Source organism: Denticeps clupeoides, chromosome 10 (assembly GCF_900700375.1).
Source record: "Denticeps clupeoides chromosome 10, fDenClu1.1, whole genome shotgun sequence".
Lineage (NCBI taxonomy): Eukaryota > Metazoa > Chordata > Actinopteri > Clupeiformes > Denticipitidae > Denticeps > Denticeps clupeoides.
In genome coordinates, this window is record NC_041716.1 from 21,595,965 (window position 1) to 21,610,000 (window position 14,036).

The 14,036-nt window shown below is 42.1% G+C and overlaps 1 protein-coding gene across 3 annotated transcripts in view; it reads left to right on the forward strand.

Annotated features, from left to right (window-relative positions):
• The window catches only part of plxna2 (plexin A2), a 154,872-nt gene that overhangs the window by 59,257 nt on the left and 81,579 nt on the right, over positions 1–14,036 (forward strand). For all 3 annotated transcript variants that reach the window (XM_028992514.1, XM_028992513.1, XM_028992511.1), the window contains exon 4: positions 9,584–9,718. In XM_028992514.1, the coding sequence (XP_028848347.1) occupies positions 9,584–9,718 (135 nt within the window). The remainder of the gene's footprint in view (positions 1–9,583; positions 9,719–14,036) is intronic.

Below are 14,036 nucleotides of genomic sequence, written 5' to 3' on the forward strand. Positions count from 1 at the left end.
ATTTACGGCATTTATCAGACGCCCTTATCCAGAGCGACTTACAATCAGTCCCCCCCCCCCGGAGCAACTAAGGGTTAAGTGTCTTGCTCAGGGACACAATGGTAGTAAGCAGGATTTGAACCTGGGTCTTTTGGTTCATAGGCAAGTGTATTACGGGATTCAAACCGGCAACCTTCTGATTACAGGGCCGCTTCCTTAACCGCTAGGCCACCACTGCTGCATACTTCATTAATCCCGAAGGAAATTGCTTCTCTGCTTTTAAACCCCTCACCCTAGGTGAGCAGTGGGCAGCCATGACAGGCACCCGGGGAGCAGTGTGTGGGGACGGTGCTTTGCTCAGTGGCTCCTTGGCGGACTGGGATTCGAACTGGCAATATTCTGATTATGGGGCCACTTCCTTAACTGCTAGGCCACCCACTGCCCACATAAAACTGTGCTATGTCTATTCTATCACCAGAAAAAAGGCCTTTACACACACATATGGTCACTGACCATATATTTACTGTTACAGACCATACATAACGTCTGGTTCTACCGACAATGTAAAGTACACACTAACACAGTCACTATGTGGCCCTGCATCAGCTGGCCTCCACACATGCACACACACACTTCACCCAAGAGAGTTGTCATAATGTCAGGGTTGTGTTTTGACCCATCCATCACTGCTGTTTGCATGTTGCCCATGGCGATGAAATCACCAACACATGATCTACTCTCTGGGGTGTGTGGCTCTGAGGGTAATACTGGGACTGGGGGAAAAATTACTATTGCTCATTCAGCACATCCCATCATTCCTCCCCTCAAGGGTCCCGGTCGCTCACCTACATTTTAAAAGGTGATGAGAGGAACAGGGAAACACTCACTCTGCAAGTTCATGCCTGGTCAGGATGCAGCATCCCTCTGGCACTCGTCAATTCCAAAATGACACACAATTTTTATCAAGCTTCCATGGCTCAGTGGACACGTTGCACCAGGCACGATGAATGGTTTCAGGGTAGTTCTGGAACAGTAATACTTTTCCATCATCACCAGCAGCTAGGGTGATATTACTCCAGTGATGAAGGTTCTTGTTGACTGACAGGAGCCACAGATTCTGGGCAAATGCAAATTGACCTTAATTGAATTTATGGCTCTGTCACCCTTGGGTGAGGGGAGAGTTGAGAACTTGGCAACGGCTGTTTGCTTCTGCGGACTGATGCACTAACTTCACCTGTCCATTATTAAGGCATCTGACTCACCTACCTGACTGCATGCTGCTACCTACATTTGGGTATTGGTTTTGTAAAGCGGGAGTAATCTAATAGCCTTACAATACTGTGCCTGTGCCTGTGTCTGTGTGTGTGTATATGTTTGTGTGTATGTGAGTACATGCAAGGCTGACATTTAAAACTGTGAGCTTTGTTGTCTGTGTATTAGCCTGCCTTATGGGGCAGTAATGTGTGTTTAAAAGGACAGATGCACTGATAAAATAGATGTCACACTGGCCTTTTAGAGTAAGTAATAAGTCATTACATACAAAAATAACCTCAGAGAGTAAAACACACACACTCACATGCAGCATGTTGAGTGAAGTTCTTATGCATACTCCTATTGTGAGCTGACAGGATGAGGACTGATGAGGAACTATTAGAGAAAAAAATATTGTTTTTATATACATATATACACCTTTATTTACTGCTTATTTCAAGGACAGAATAGCTGAGAATCACCACACACACAGTCTCAGAGTATTAAAGGCAGGTACCAACTATTAAAGTCACAGTGCATGAGTTAGTCTCACAATCTAAGGAACTTCCAGGAAGTTGTCACAGAAGAAAATTAAGGCTGGATTAAAGCATTGCACTTTTTCCAACAGTGGATTCCATTAACTTGTGTAGACAGGCTTGTGGGTAAATAATTATTATTTTTCATTTTTTTCATTTGATTTATTATTTGCATCTATTTTTCTTCTGTAAAGCACCTTGTGAGCATTATATGTGATATATAAATACATTTTACTTACTTACTCTAGTTAAGTTTGAAAAGATATTTAAAATCCCACGTCACATGACCTGTTTTCAAGCAAGGCAGTTGTTTGGGTGCTGCCTGCTTTGATGTCATTGCTGTCAAATAAGAACTACTGCTGTTGAGACTGGTAGGAAAATGTGTTGTTTTCTATTGTAATGAATTAAGTCAGAGCTTATGTAATATTTTGTGGGGGTGTTAATATTGGGTGTCACTGTTTGTGCGGCTGAAGTCTCTTTAACCCACTATTCTCATTCGAATAATCATAGAAACAGTTAAAAATCCCATGGCCCCCACACACATTCAATACATGTTTAAAGCAAGGAGTCTGACCTAAGGAATCCTCTTTTTATTTCTCTTTAGGATTAATGTTAAATGTAAGGAAATCAAGCCAGATGGGGGCAATGTGTCAGAAGTTGGCTGTGAGAGGTCAAGCTAGCAATCTATAGCCCTCTCTATAGTATTCCACTCTTGGGAGCATTGCCGTGGTGACCTGGCATTATGATAGTTTTTCAATAAAAGCATCACAATGTTAATGGCCCCAAAGTGTGTCAAAGGCAGAAAAAATATCTAAATGCTCACTTCTATTGTTCTATCCTACGTTCACTATCATTCCATATTATGTTCACTATCATTCCATATTATGTTTACTATCATTCCTTAATTCGTTCACTATGATTCAGTATTATGTACACTATCATTTTGTCATATGTTCACCATCATTCCATATTATGTTAGGCTAACATTCCGATTTACATTCACTATCATTCCGTCTTACGTTTACCATATTTTCGCATTATGTTCACTATCCTTCCCCATTACGTTCACTATCATTCCGTATTACTTACACATCATTCCATGTTATGTTTGCTATCATTCCATATTACATTAATCATCATTCCATCTTACGCTCAGCATTACTCTGTCATCTTCTGCCTATCATTGTAATATGTACTATGGTGTGTGTTTGTTGTGTAGTGTGTAAAGGAGAATTTAATATGACTGTACATTGATAGTGTTTGTGAAGGAGTATAGTATTGTATGGACAATGTCTTGTTCTGCCTCTCATATGTTAACAGGTGTAAGAAAAGACCAGGTCCTGGCATCTATTCTCTTTCAGCCAATGTTGTTTGGCTATTTTTCCAAGACGGTGCAGACAGAACGCTCTCACATGTGCACACACACAGACTAGCAGTGTATTACACCTTACATGTGCTGAATAATCCCTCAGGGCCTTAAAAGACATGCTGAACCTTTGCTGTAGTTTGATGATGGTGGGCGATCTGTCCCATTGAGGCCTCGTGGCAGCCTCAGCTCAAAGGCATCTTCAGACCCCCAGAGCCCTTCCACCTCACTGGGCCTCGCTGTGCCATCTGTTGGTCGTGGTAGATTGAAGAGAGACGAGCAGGGTATTTTTGGAGTCATGGTAGTCTCGGTAGCTGGATCCAGGCAGGAAGAAGATGGATAACGGGAAGGCCCTGAGGAAGACGATGAAAATTAATATAGTTGTGTGAAGTTTGGGTAAAGCTGGAGAGCCTTCCAATGTGCCTGAGAGAAAACAGAGAGATCAGGGATTTATTAAAGAAAAAAAGAAAAACAGTTAGCACAGGGGGAGACAGAAGCTCCTCGGGGACATTAGCCCCCTATCGACTCTAATGGGATGTGCTCCCCCTCTCCCATACTGTGAAGTGTGTACCTCAGACCTCTTGTTAGCAGTTCTTCCTTTTTCATTCCCCCAGTCTCTCTTTTTCCACACTTTCTTTCTTGCTTTCTGTCCTGGAGCCCTTCAACCATTTCTGATCTCTTCACCCAGCTGTAGACAAATGAGGCTTTACCATCAGCCTCCCTGTCCCCCATATACCCCCTTCCCCGATTGGCCCTAATAGGCTGTCTGGTCGTGCATGTGTCACTGAAGAGCCCACTGATGCCGACCTGATGAAGAAAACATGGGGTGTCAGAGTAATGAAGTGATACGAGACATGCTAGCTGCTGTTTCTGGAGCGAGCGCCCCTGGAGGATTATGGTGGTGGAGTTTGTTTCATGTCGAGGCTTCGGAGGCAGCCAAATTTGTTTTATGTTATCAAGAAGCCTTTCTGCTTCCTCTGTGACATAAATAAAACCCAGCATTGCCTTTGATACCATCTTTTTGTTTAATAGACAACTTTCTCAGGGGAAAAATCAGGCCAAATGCAGTTGCTGCTTTACATTTTTATTACATTACTTCAAATGCCATGAGCACATTTCAGAGAGGAGAGGTGAGCCTGCATTTATTCACATCTGACAGCATTCCCAAAATATATACATACCAGCCAACTGGACAACTTTTTAATGAACAAATTACAAAAGTGAGAAAAAAGTATTGTTACATTCGCTTATATTCACTTTCATTACATTTACTTTGTGTAACATTCTGTGAAGGAAACAGACTTTGTTAGAGTAACATATCATGTAACATACAACACAATAGTATTAGCACAAATAGTACTGATATTTTGCCTTGAACCATGCTTCTACATCACATCTTGGCAACTTGGGTATCAGAACAATTTTGTGTCTCCTCATTATTAATCTTAACCATTCATGTGATAATGTAATTTCTGACAGCAAATGAAGGCAACATTACAACCACAGAATTACATAATTACTACAAGTACATTAGATGTCATCTGATTTAAAAACAATCAACTGAGTTTGTCAAAAATTAGTTTAGTGTTTAGTTTTTGCTCATATTTTATGAGTGCTCCTGAACTTCCCTTTTACTTCTGTCTGCTCTGTCTAATATTTACACTTATACAGTACACTTCAAAATCTTGGTGTGCACTGAAACCTGAAACTCTTATTGTCTTGTCTGTGATTGGTGGGCAGACCTTGTGTGAAAGTTTCCTCTTTTTTGATCGATAGTAGTGTCTGTTGGTGTCATTATGTTAATGTGAATTATGAGTCACAGCTGTGTTGTTGTTGGAGGATGTACGGTTGTTGCACGTCTTGCTTTAAAAATATCACTGAAATTAAGAATGGTAACCTCTGAGGAAGTCTTTAATTAAAGTGTATGACATTAAAATGTATGACGTGTACTACATTGTCCCAACTCACTTGTTGTTGTTGGCTCGAGGGGTGTTGTGCGCTATTGTGCTCTGCCTATTTTCTATGTTCCAACAGGCTAAAACCGCCTTGTGGTTTAAGAAAGCCACTTCAGTTCCACCATCCCATCCCATCCCATCCCTGAAGCCTTATTTATTCTTGTTTTGCCTGGCCACCAGCCATCAGGCTGGTTCCGGAGCAGTTTTTATAGTGCTAAATATAGTGCCGGACGAGGGGTTTGCATTTTTTGTGCCAATTAGGGTTATTTTGATCACAATTCACTGCAGCTCATTATACATGTTTCAATTTGGACTCGGCTTAGCAGCTATTGGCCAGTATCAAGTTTTGCAATTGAAAAGAAGAGTTTTCAGTTCTTCTTGTGCTCCTGCAAGGATGGTCAATTCACATTGACCATTCTATTCTGGATGCTCATACAGAATGCGCCTGTGTGTGTGTGACAGCTTAGAAACATGCCTCTGTATAGCAAAGGAAGCAATCAACAAATCCAGCAATAAACTGTGATTTGTGGTGCAATTAGAAGCTTTTGTCTGTGCAGCGGCACAGGAGAGAGTGAAGTGAAGGAAGAGCCAATGATCAAGTGATGGAGATTGAAGAATGAAGACTGTAAGGTGGAGTACAATGAGGAGGCAAGACAGGCACAGGGAAGCAGGAAAGAGTTGCCAGATAGTCAGACCAACACTGAAGAAGTGGTAAGGAAGACAGATAGATAGGCGCTTGAATGAGTAGATTAGGGAAACGGTTATGGTGGGTTGTTTTGGAGACAAAGTCAGATAGGTGAGATTGTGTTGGTTTGGACAGGAACACAGGAGAGACACTTGGCAACTACTGACCAGTATCACGTTTTGCAATTGAATTTTTCAGATCTTCTTGTGATTTTTCAGATTTTTCAGATCTTCTTGTGACGTACTATGAGCTGCTACTGAAGCTGCTCCACAGCTATGATGTCACAGGAACTCAAGAGAGACACTTAGTATGTTGGGAGAAGGATTCTGAGGATGGGGCCATCAGGCAGGAGGAAAAAGTGGCTATGAGGTATAGGGATGTGGTGAGGGAGGTGGCTGGTGTGGAAGAGGAAGATGGAAACGGTTAATCTGCTCTGGGCACAACTAACACGAACAACCAAGAGTACAGTACAACAAGAAGAATGAACAGTGTGTGCAGCAGCAATAGGATATTTGCTAATCTCATGCCTTTACACAAACACAAGAGCTGCATGTTTAAGTGCAGATCACAACTGGAGTCCCGGTTCCCACCACAACAGCAGACTGAGAGATTTTGGGTCATGTCTGTATTTGAATATGGATTACACTCAGCGTGTGTCTGTGTTCACAACAATTAAAATAAAAAAGGAAGTAAAGGAACTCGCTAGTGATGAGTCAAATATAGAAATTAACAGCCTCCAGGTAATCATCTTAATTAGTCCAGCAAGGACTCATGAGAAAAAAAAGAAACAACGAAAGAACATTACTTTCTATTGAGGAAAGGCGCTATAGAGTCTGTAGTTCATGTGTGTGTGTGTGTATGTGTGTGTGTGTATATACACACACACACACACACACACAGGATTGTATATATGATATATGCTGATATTAGGGGACTGAGTGTGTGTGTGGGTGTGTGTGAATGTATGTATTTCCACATTGGCGTCTCTTATACTGGGCCTGCTAAACATTTTATTTTGGTGTCAGGTGAATGCAGATAGTGATTTGGAAAAGGGTGAGAGTACAGCCATGTACAAGCAAGACTGACATGGAGTCGACAGTGGAATATTACTGGCCGGGAGATGAAACCTTCCCACAGCAGCAACAGCATCACACCAGTAAAGGAAAAGAGTAAAATGGCTTCCATCTAGAAGAATGAGACTGAGGATTTAGCTGGACAGTGGCATCTCTATTGTCAGATTATTTATTAGTCTTTATTATTTTCCTTTCCTCTCTGTCCAGGATATCAAATAATCCGCACTGCCTTCTTGGTGGTGGCCACACCCAAGATACCAGCAAATCGTTTTTTTGGATCAATACAGTGTCCATGGTTCTGAGGTGTGACATCACACCCAGACAGTCCACTTTCCCGCCTTGGGCTCATGGATTAACCCTTTCATAACCCTCTCTGACATCCCAGAAAAAAACAAGAAAGTTGAAACTGATATCAGGTCTGTAACATGATTAGTTATAAAACGGACGTCTTAGAGAGGCAGAGTCTCTCAGAAGTAAAGATGGCCAGAGGGTCTTCAATCTGTGAAAGAGTGTGGAATACTTCAAAACAATGTTCCTCAATGTCAAATTACAAAGGCTTTGCATATCTCATCACCTACAGTGCATAACATCACCAAAAGATTCAGAGAATCTCTTATTGGACCCTCAAATGACCCTGTGTCACTGCACCTATTTAAGAATTCTGGTTTCAGGGTGCAGGTCAGTGTTTGCTCTTGATAAGAATCTGATCAAATACACTATACAGGGGTGACAATTCAGTGTGTTAGATGCATATAAGACAATATATTAATTGTGAAAACAAATGTCAAATTGTAGAAGACGCCATTAACTGGATAGCATTTAAAACATGTACTTTAAGTTAAATAAATACATACACTGGTAGCTTGGTCCAACTTCAGATGTTTTTGCGAGAGGGTTGCTGTACATTCACTGATCAAAAAACCCTGTAAGGACCAGGTGCTGTGAGGGGACATTTGCTATTTCATAAACACACAAACACATAGGAAAAACGTAACTCATCTAAGTTAAACATTTAAACCCTGAAGAAAGGTGGAGTTCTGGGAATTAGAAGTAGATTGTTCCTGAGTTGCTGGTCATGTCAGCCTCATCCACTTCCTCCATCATTCCCTTTATTTCTGTCTCGAAGTAAGGCCTGGCTGTGGGAGGTCTGGCTTGTCTTCCAGGGGCTTAAAGACAAAGTGAGTCATTGGAGGGTTTTGAGTCACTCACTCTCACAAAAAACACACACACACGCACACACAGTACCTTGGAGCAGACACACACACATGCGTCATGTCAACACAATACACATGCAGGATCCATTAAGTTCCTAATGCACACCTTGCCAGTGTCTGCTGGCTGATCGCAGGCCTGCAGACATGTTCATACAGGATCTATTCAGCAAATTCTATGCTAATTCAAACCCACTCTTACTCACACACACACATTGAAATTTAGTGAGTGAGTTTATGAGCGGTGATGAGTGAGTGAGAGCCGCTGCCTGTGTGGTTCCTTAATGTGAGAGACAGCTGGGTCACACACACACTAATGCATTCCATTAATGTGAATGGTAGAGAGGAGAGTTACAGGCCAGACAGGAAAACAGAAAAAAAACAAATCCAACAAAGAGCATAAGAAGCAAAAGTCCCTCAGTACAGGAGCAGGGAGTGAGAAAACGGGCATCTGAAAGGATAAAAGGACTCCAATTCACATAATCCAAGATGCAGAAACATCTCAAGGATGATCAGGGGAAACAGGATGCACTTGAACTCAATTTTGAATGTCATGGCAATGAATACTTAAGTACATTTGATTTTTCTTAATTAATTTCAATTAATATATTTGCCAAAACATCAAGTAAACATTTTTCATTATAGGGTGTTGTTTGAGGGAAAAACTATAAGGCTGTAACATAACAAAATGTTGAAAAAGTTATGCACTGTGAATACTTTTCAGATGCAGTGTATGAGTCTTTCAGATTTTGTGTTACTAAGTCAGGTGAACTGGTAAAAAAAAAAAAAAACAAATTCCCTCGAACGGACACCTTGAGGGAAATATATAGCTTTGAGAATTGCATCATGGAGATAGCCCATCTGTTAGCACTGTGCTAATCCTCTGTCCCACCACGGCATTGGAACTTACCCTGTGTGACTTGGCCTTGAATGGCGGTTGGTCATATGACAGACAGCTGACCTTGACCTGACCCAACGGGGTGATGCAGCGGGGCGGGGTCATGGGTAAAAGATGAATGTAATGTCGTAATGACGTAATGTCGCAGCATCTGCTGGAGCGGGTCAAATGTTTGAATGAGCACAGTCTTTTCATGATGGAGAAAGTTTCTGGGCTCCATTGGTCTTTTAAGAGCTGCAGCAGAAAAAAAACAAAAAACAATTGATTTCCTTTAGCTCCTCTGCTGTTGTCTGTTGTAAGGAGCAAGTGATGGAAATTATGTGGATTTTGATGTTCAGTGGTCAGCATTCAGTGCAGAACCGGTGTTCCTCCCTCAACCCTCGTAATGCTTGATTTATCAATTTACATGACTCTGATGCTCATTTCACTGCTCTCTCACTTAACTCATTTCCTCACAGACCTGTTTTTTATCTTTCAAATTAGGACCATCATTAATGTCATTAATTATATGTTGAACTGTGCAATTGTTATTATTATTATCCATATAAAAAAGCACATATTTAAAGTGTTGTGAAGCTCTTGCATGAACAGGTTTTCATTGCTGTAGTGTATCTCTCTCTCTCCATCAGATCCGGGTGGATGGGCCGCCTCACGGAGCGGTGCAGTATGAGACAGTGGCAGTTATTAAGGATGGGAGTCCAATCCTACGTGACATGGCCTTCTCATTGGATAACAACTTCATCTATGTCATGTCTGAGAGACAGGTAGGCAAGGCTGTGGCATAATGGCATTTGTTACGACAACAGACACACATGCACACACACACACACACACACACACTTTTTAAGTGAGGGTGATAGTAGCCTAGTGGGTAACACACCCGTCAATGAACCAGAAGACCCAGGTTCAAATCCCCTTTACTATCATTGTGTCCCTGAGCAAGACACTTGACTAAGTTGCTCCGGGGGGGACTGTCCTTGTAACTACTGATTGTAAGTCGCTCTGGATAAGGGTGTCTTATAAATGCTGTAAATGTAAATGTAAGCGATTGTCACACGGTGCACACAACAAAATGTATCCTCTGTTAGTTTTAGCCCCATCGCCCGTAGTGAGTAGTGGGCAGCTATGACAGGCACCCTGTGAGCAGTGTGTGGGGACAATGCTTTGCTCAGTGGACACCACTGCCACCTTTAGTTTGAGGAAAGGAGAATAATGGACAATGTGATCCAGGTCTGACATACTAAAACGTTTTTGTTTCAGTATTACTAGATTGGATGTGAGAAATGTCTACACTGTATATAGTATGGAATGGCCTCCCAGAAAGTGGACTCAAAGCCAGACAAAATTACTACTTATTGATTGGCTGAATGAACATTGGGTCTGTAAAAAACTTGTGAAAACCCAGGGAATATGAGTGTGGAGTCAGAGTGTCATGGCGCTGACTCAGGAAGCCTCGCACATGCTCTGTCAGCTTTTATAACTGCCTGGGTTGCTTTCTTTCTCCCACCTGAGCCCCTGTGAAGGATTCAGAGCCAGCATTTTCTGCCATGTCCACCCGTAAAGACTCAACTCTGAGCAAAGTGACCTTTGACTCTGTGAAAGAATTAATGAATTTGCGGCTCATTTAGTTCTGGCTGCATGATTCTACTCCCTCGGTGGAATCCCCCTATCAAGAGCACCAAAGAAGCCACTTTTAAAGCACTTCAGTTCAGGACTGGCCAGTCCACACAAGAATTTGTTGTTGGTAAATAATTATAAAAAAAAATTCAGTCTGAAACGATCTGAATGTTGTGAATGTTCTGTACTGAACTGCTAAAAATGTGTGCTCTGTGTTTTTAACAGACACATAATTTTACATTCTTCTCATCAATTCTTGCTAAACTGTATGAACACACTCATAAACTCTGTTAAAAGATTTCTAACCAAGTCTGTGACAAGAAAGCATATTCTTCAAACAGCATTGTTTGGGAGATTTAATGACAATATAAATGACCCATGGAGCCATTCTATCACTTTAAGTCACTGTAGTGGAACAGATGAAAGTGGTAGTTGAATGGGCTTGCCATTCTACTCCAGAACTACTCCGGAGGTCAGCGGCACGGCCACTGCAGAGCAGTACATCATTGCTGACAGTTTAGAAACGGGGCCTAGTGCTTTTGTTCCTGATTCATGCATTTCACTGCTGCTCCACCCAGTGCTACGCTGGCTCCACCTTCATCTGAATAGATGACTCTAAGATGGAGTGGGGCAGTCATGTTTCATTGGCTTTACGACCTGTAGCACTTTAAAAAAGGAGGATATTTAATTCTGTTATAGGCTGGTGTGACACATGGCCTGTGAGAACTAATGCTGATATATTGATCTCAGTGCTGCAATTGAACAGCCAAGTTATTATAAAATATGTTTCATGCTTCATACAGAATCATCAATAGTGTTGAACTTGTTGTTTTCAGTAACAGGGCCTTCCTTCTGGCTTCTAATGGCCTGGTTATGCCATAGCATAGTTTTACCATGAGAAAATAGCAGAGTTTTAGGTGATATTTCATGTCCTGCAACTTGTCGAGATTATGCTACAGTCAAGTAAATTTCTTCTAGAGGTGTGTGTGGAAATTCTCATTCTCTCATAGCCAACAGTGCTAGTATGCTGTTGATGTATTTCAAGAGCACATTTGATTTTCACCAAATGTTTCAGTGATCACTAATGACCATATTACTTTGGTGAAGCTGATGGATCTCCACAATTTTTTCAGTTTTTAATAATGTGTTGGACAGATCTTAACCCAATTTTAGGACATTCAGCAATCAATTGCAAAACAGCAATTGAACATCGTTTCCATCTTTTGACACGGTTGTTAAAGAAATGAAAAGCTGCCCACTGCATCAGTTTGGGTTAAATAACTTGTTAACATCATAATCTATGTTACCTGAATGTTAAAAGTGTACTAGTCTAATTTGTAGGCAGTGGTGGCCTAGCAGGTAAAGAAACAGACCCGTAAGAAAGTTGTGGGTTTGAATCCCGATCTGGCAAAGTGCCACTGAGGTGCCACTGAGCAAAGCAAAGGCTCCACACACTGCACCCTGGATGCCTGTCATGGCTTTCCACTGCTCACCAAGGGTGATGGGTTAAAAGCAGAGGACACATTTCATTGTGTGCACTGTGTGCTGTGCTGCAGTGTATTACAATGACGATCACTTCACTTTCTGTTTCATCTGGCCATGAACATTGTCTCGCACTGCACCTCATGCAAATCAGTCTCATTTGCAGTGCAGAATCTGATTTGCCTTCTGGGTCTCATGCTCTATATGGAAATAACCATGGCTGCTGAGTAGATGCAGGCTGCTCTGTATGTTCCTGGGATCGTACAGATCGTATTTGGACACAGATTGGCCAGGGTCAGATAACCTATGTTTTGACCCAGGGTCTGTGTTTCATCCTGTGGGCAATAAATAATGTGTTCACTCTGCACTTTTGGTATACTGTGCTTACTTATTTGTACCAGAGTGTTAAGCTATCACAGGCTTTTTATTTATTCCTTTAGTCAATGATGAACAACTGTCCTTGCACTTACAGATGCCATGCACTTGATATTCTTCACGTCAGAATGACAGTCGACATGAGTGTTGACATGAAGGAGGTTGCTGACATGAGGGAAGGAAAACATTAACCCTGGCTTACTGCTCAAATTAATGGTCATGATTCAGTCCTGGCAAAACCTCCCTCATCAACACCCCATAGCAATCCCAAATCATTCCCAAATATAGGTAGTTTGTCTCTTCTAACTGCTCAGCTATGAAATTTGAAAAGCATGAATGTATGAATTGTTCAAGCTTTGGAATACCAAATTCTGCCCCCCAACTCATTGGCTTTTCTTTGCAAAATCTTGCACACACCACACACACACACACACACACACACACACACACACACACACACACACACACACAGGCACACACACATATACATGCCCCCTCTTTGTTTAGGCAGCTTACAGCCACGAAGAGGAAATGAGTTCCGCATTTATCAAGCCCAAGGAAATGGGATTCGTATCCTGTTTGCAGCATCGCAATTGCATCACAATCACCTGGCTGAGGAAGAGTGTCCAATAAATGGCCAGATGTGTCTGTGTGACTGAATGCACCCCAGCTTGCTGTATTTATGACACCATGATTCCTGGAGGGACTGTGTGTGTGTGTGTTGCAGATTGCATTGGCTCATAGCCATCTGTTTGCCTTCTTTCACTGACCATTAGTGTGTGTGTGTGTGTGTGTGTGTGTGTGTGTGTGTGTAAGGCTAGAGGGGACTGGGGTGGCTACAGGAAATCAACAGAACAAGAGATTTGATTAATGAGAACAAAGGAGCATAAATATTCACTTAAGAGGATCTTTCCCTCGATTTTTCTGAGCACCAGCTCACAATCTCCCGGAAGAGGCAGGATGGCTGGGGACATCAGCGCTCTGGCAGGACTGCTAACTCAAGCACGGAACAGAATAATTGGCTTTGCAGAGGTGGTGAGAAAATTGAGAGCAGGAGGCTCAGCTTCACACTGGCTTGTACTCAGTCACTCTCTCACTCACTATCCTTAACCACTTAGTCCTGTCACTCAGGAGCGCGACTGTCGGAGCCCATCCTAGGACACTGGGCGCAGGGCAGGCCCACACACACACCATTCACTCACACACTCAAACCTACAGTTATCACGGCAAGAGCATGTAAGCTCCACTCACACAAGATCTGAGCCTGGATTCGAACTCATAACCTTGGAGGTGTGAGACCACATTTTCATGCCGGCCCACTGGCTTGTATTAAATTTTAAATCTGAAAAACTTGGTAAAAACGCAAATGAATGTTTTGGCATAAAAGCTGTATATTTTAACGGCTGCAGTGTAAAGTCTGGTAAATGGTTTGTTCATGGTCATTGTCAGTCATACCTTTTTTCAGATTTTTCCACTCGCTGGGCAAACTGTGCATCTATTGTGCATATGGTCATGTGTATTTGCATCGGTCTGCTTTGTCTGTGTTCACACATGCTTGATCTCATTTGGCTTGACTGCTTTAGTCGGGATTGCCTGCGGCCCATCCAC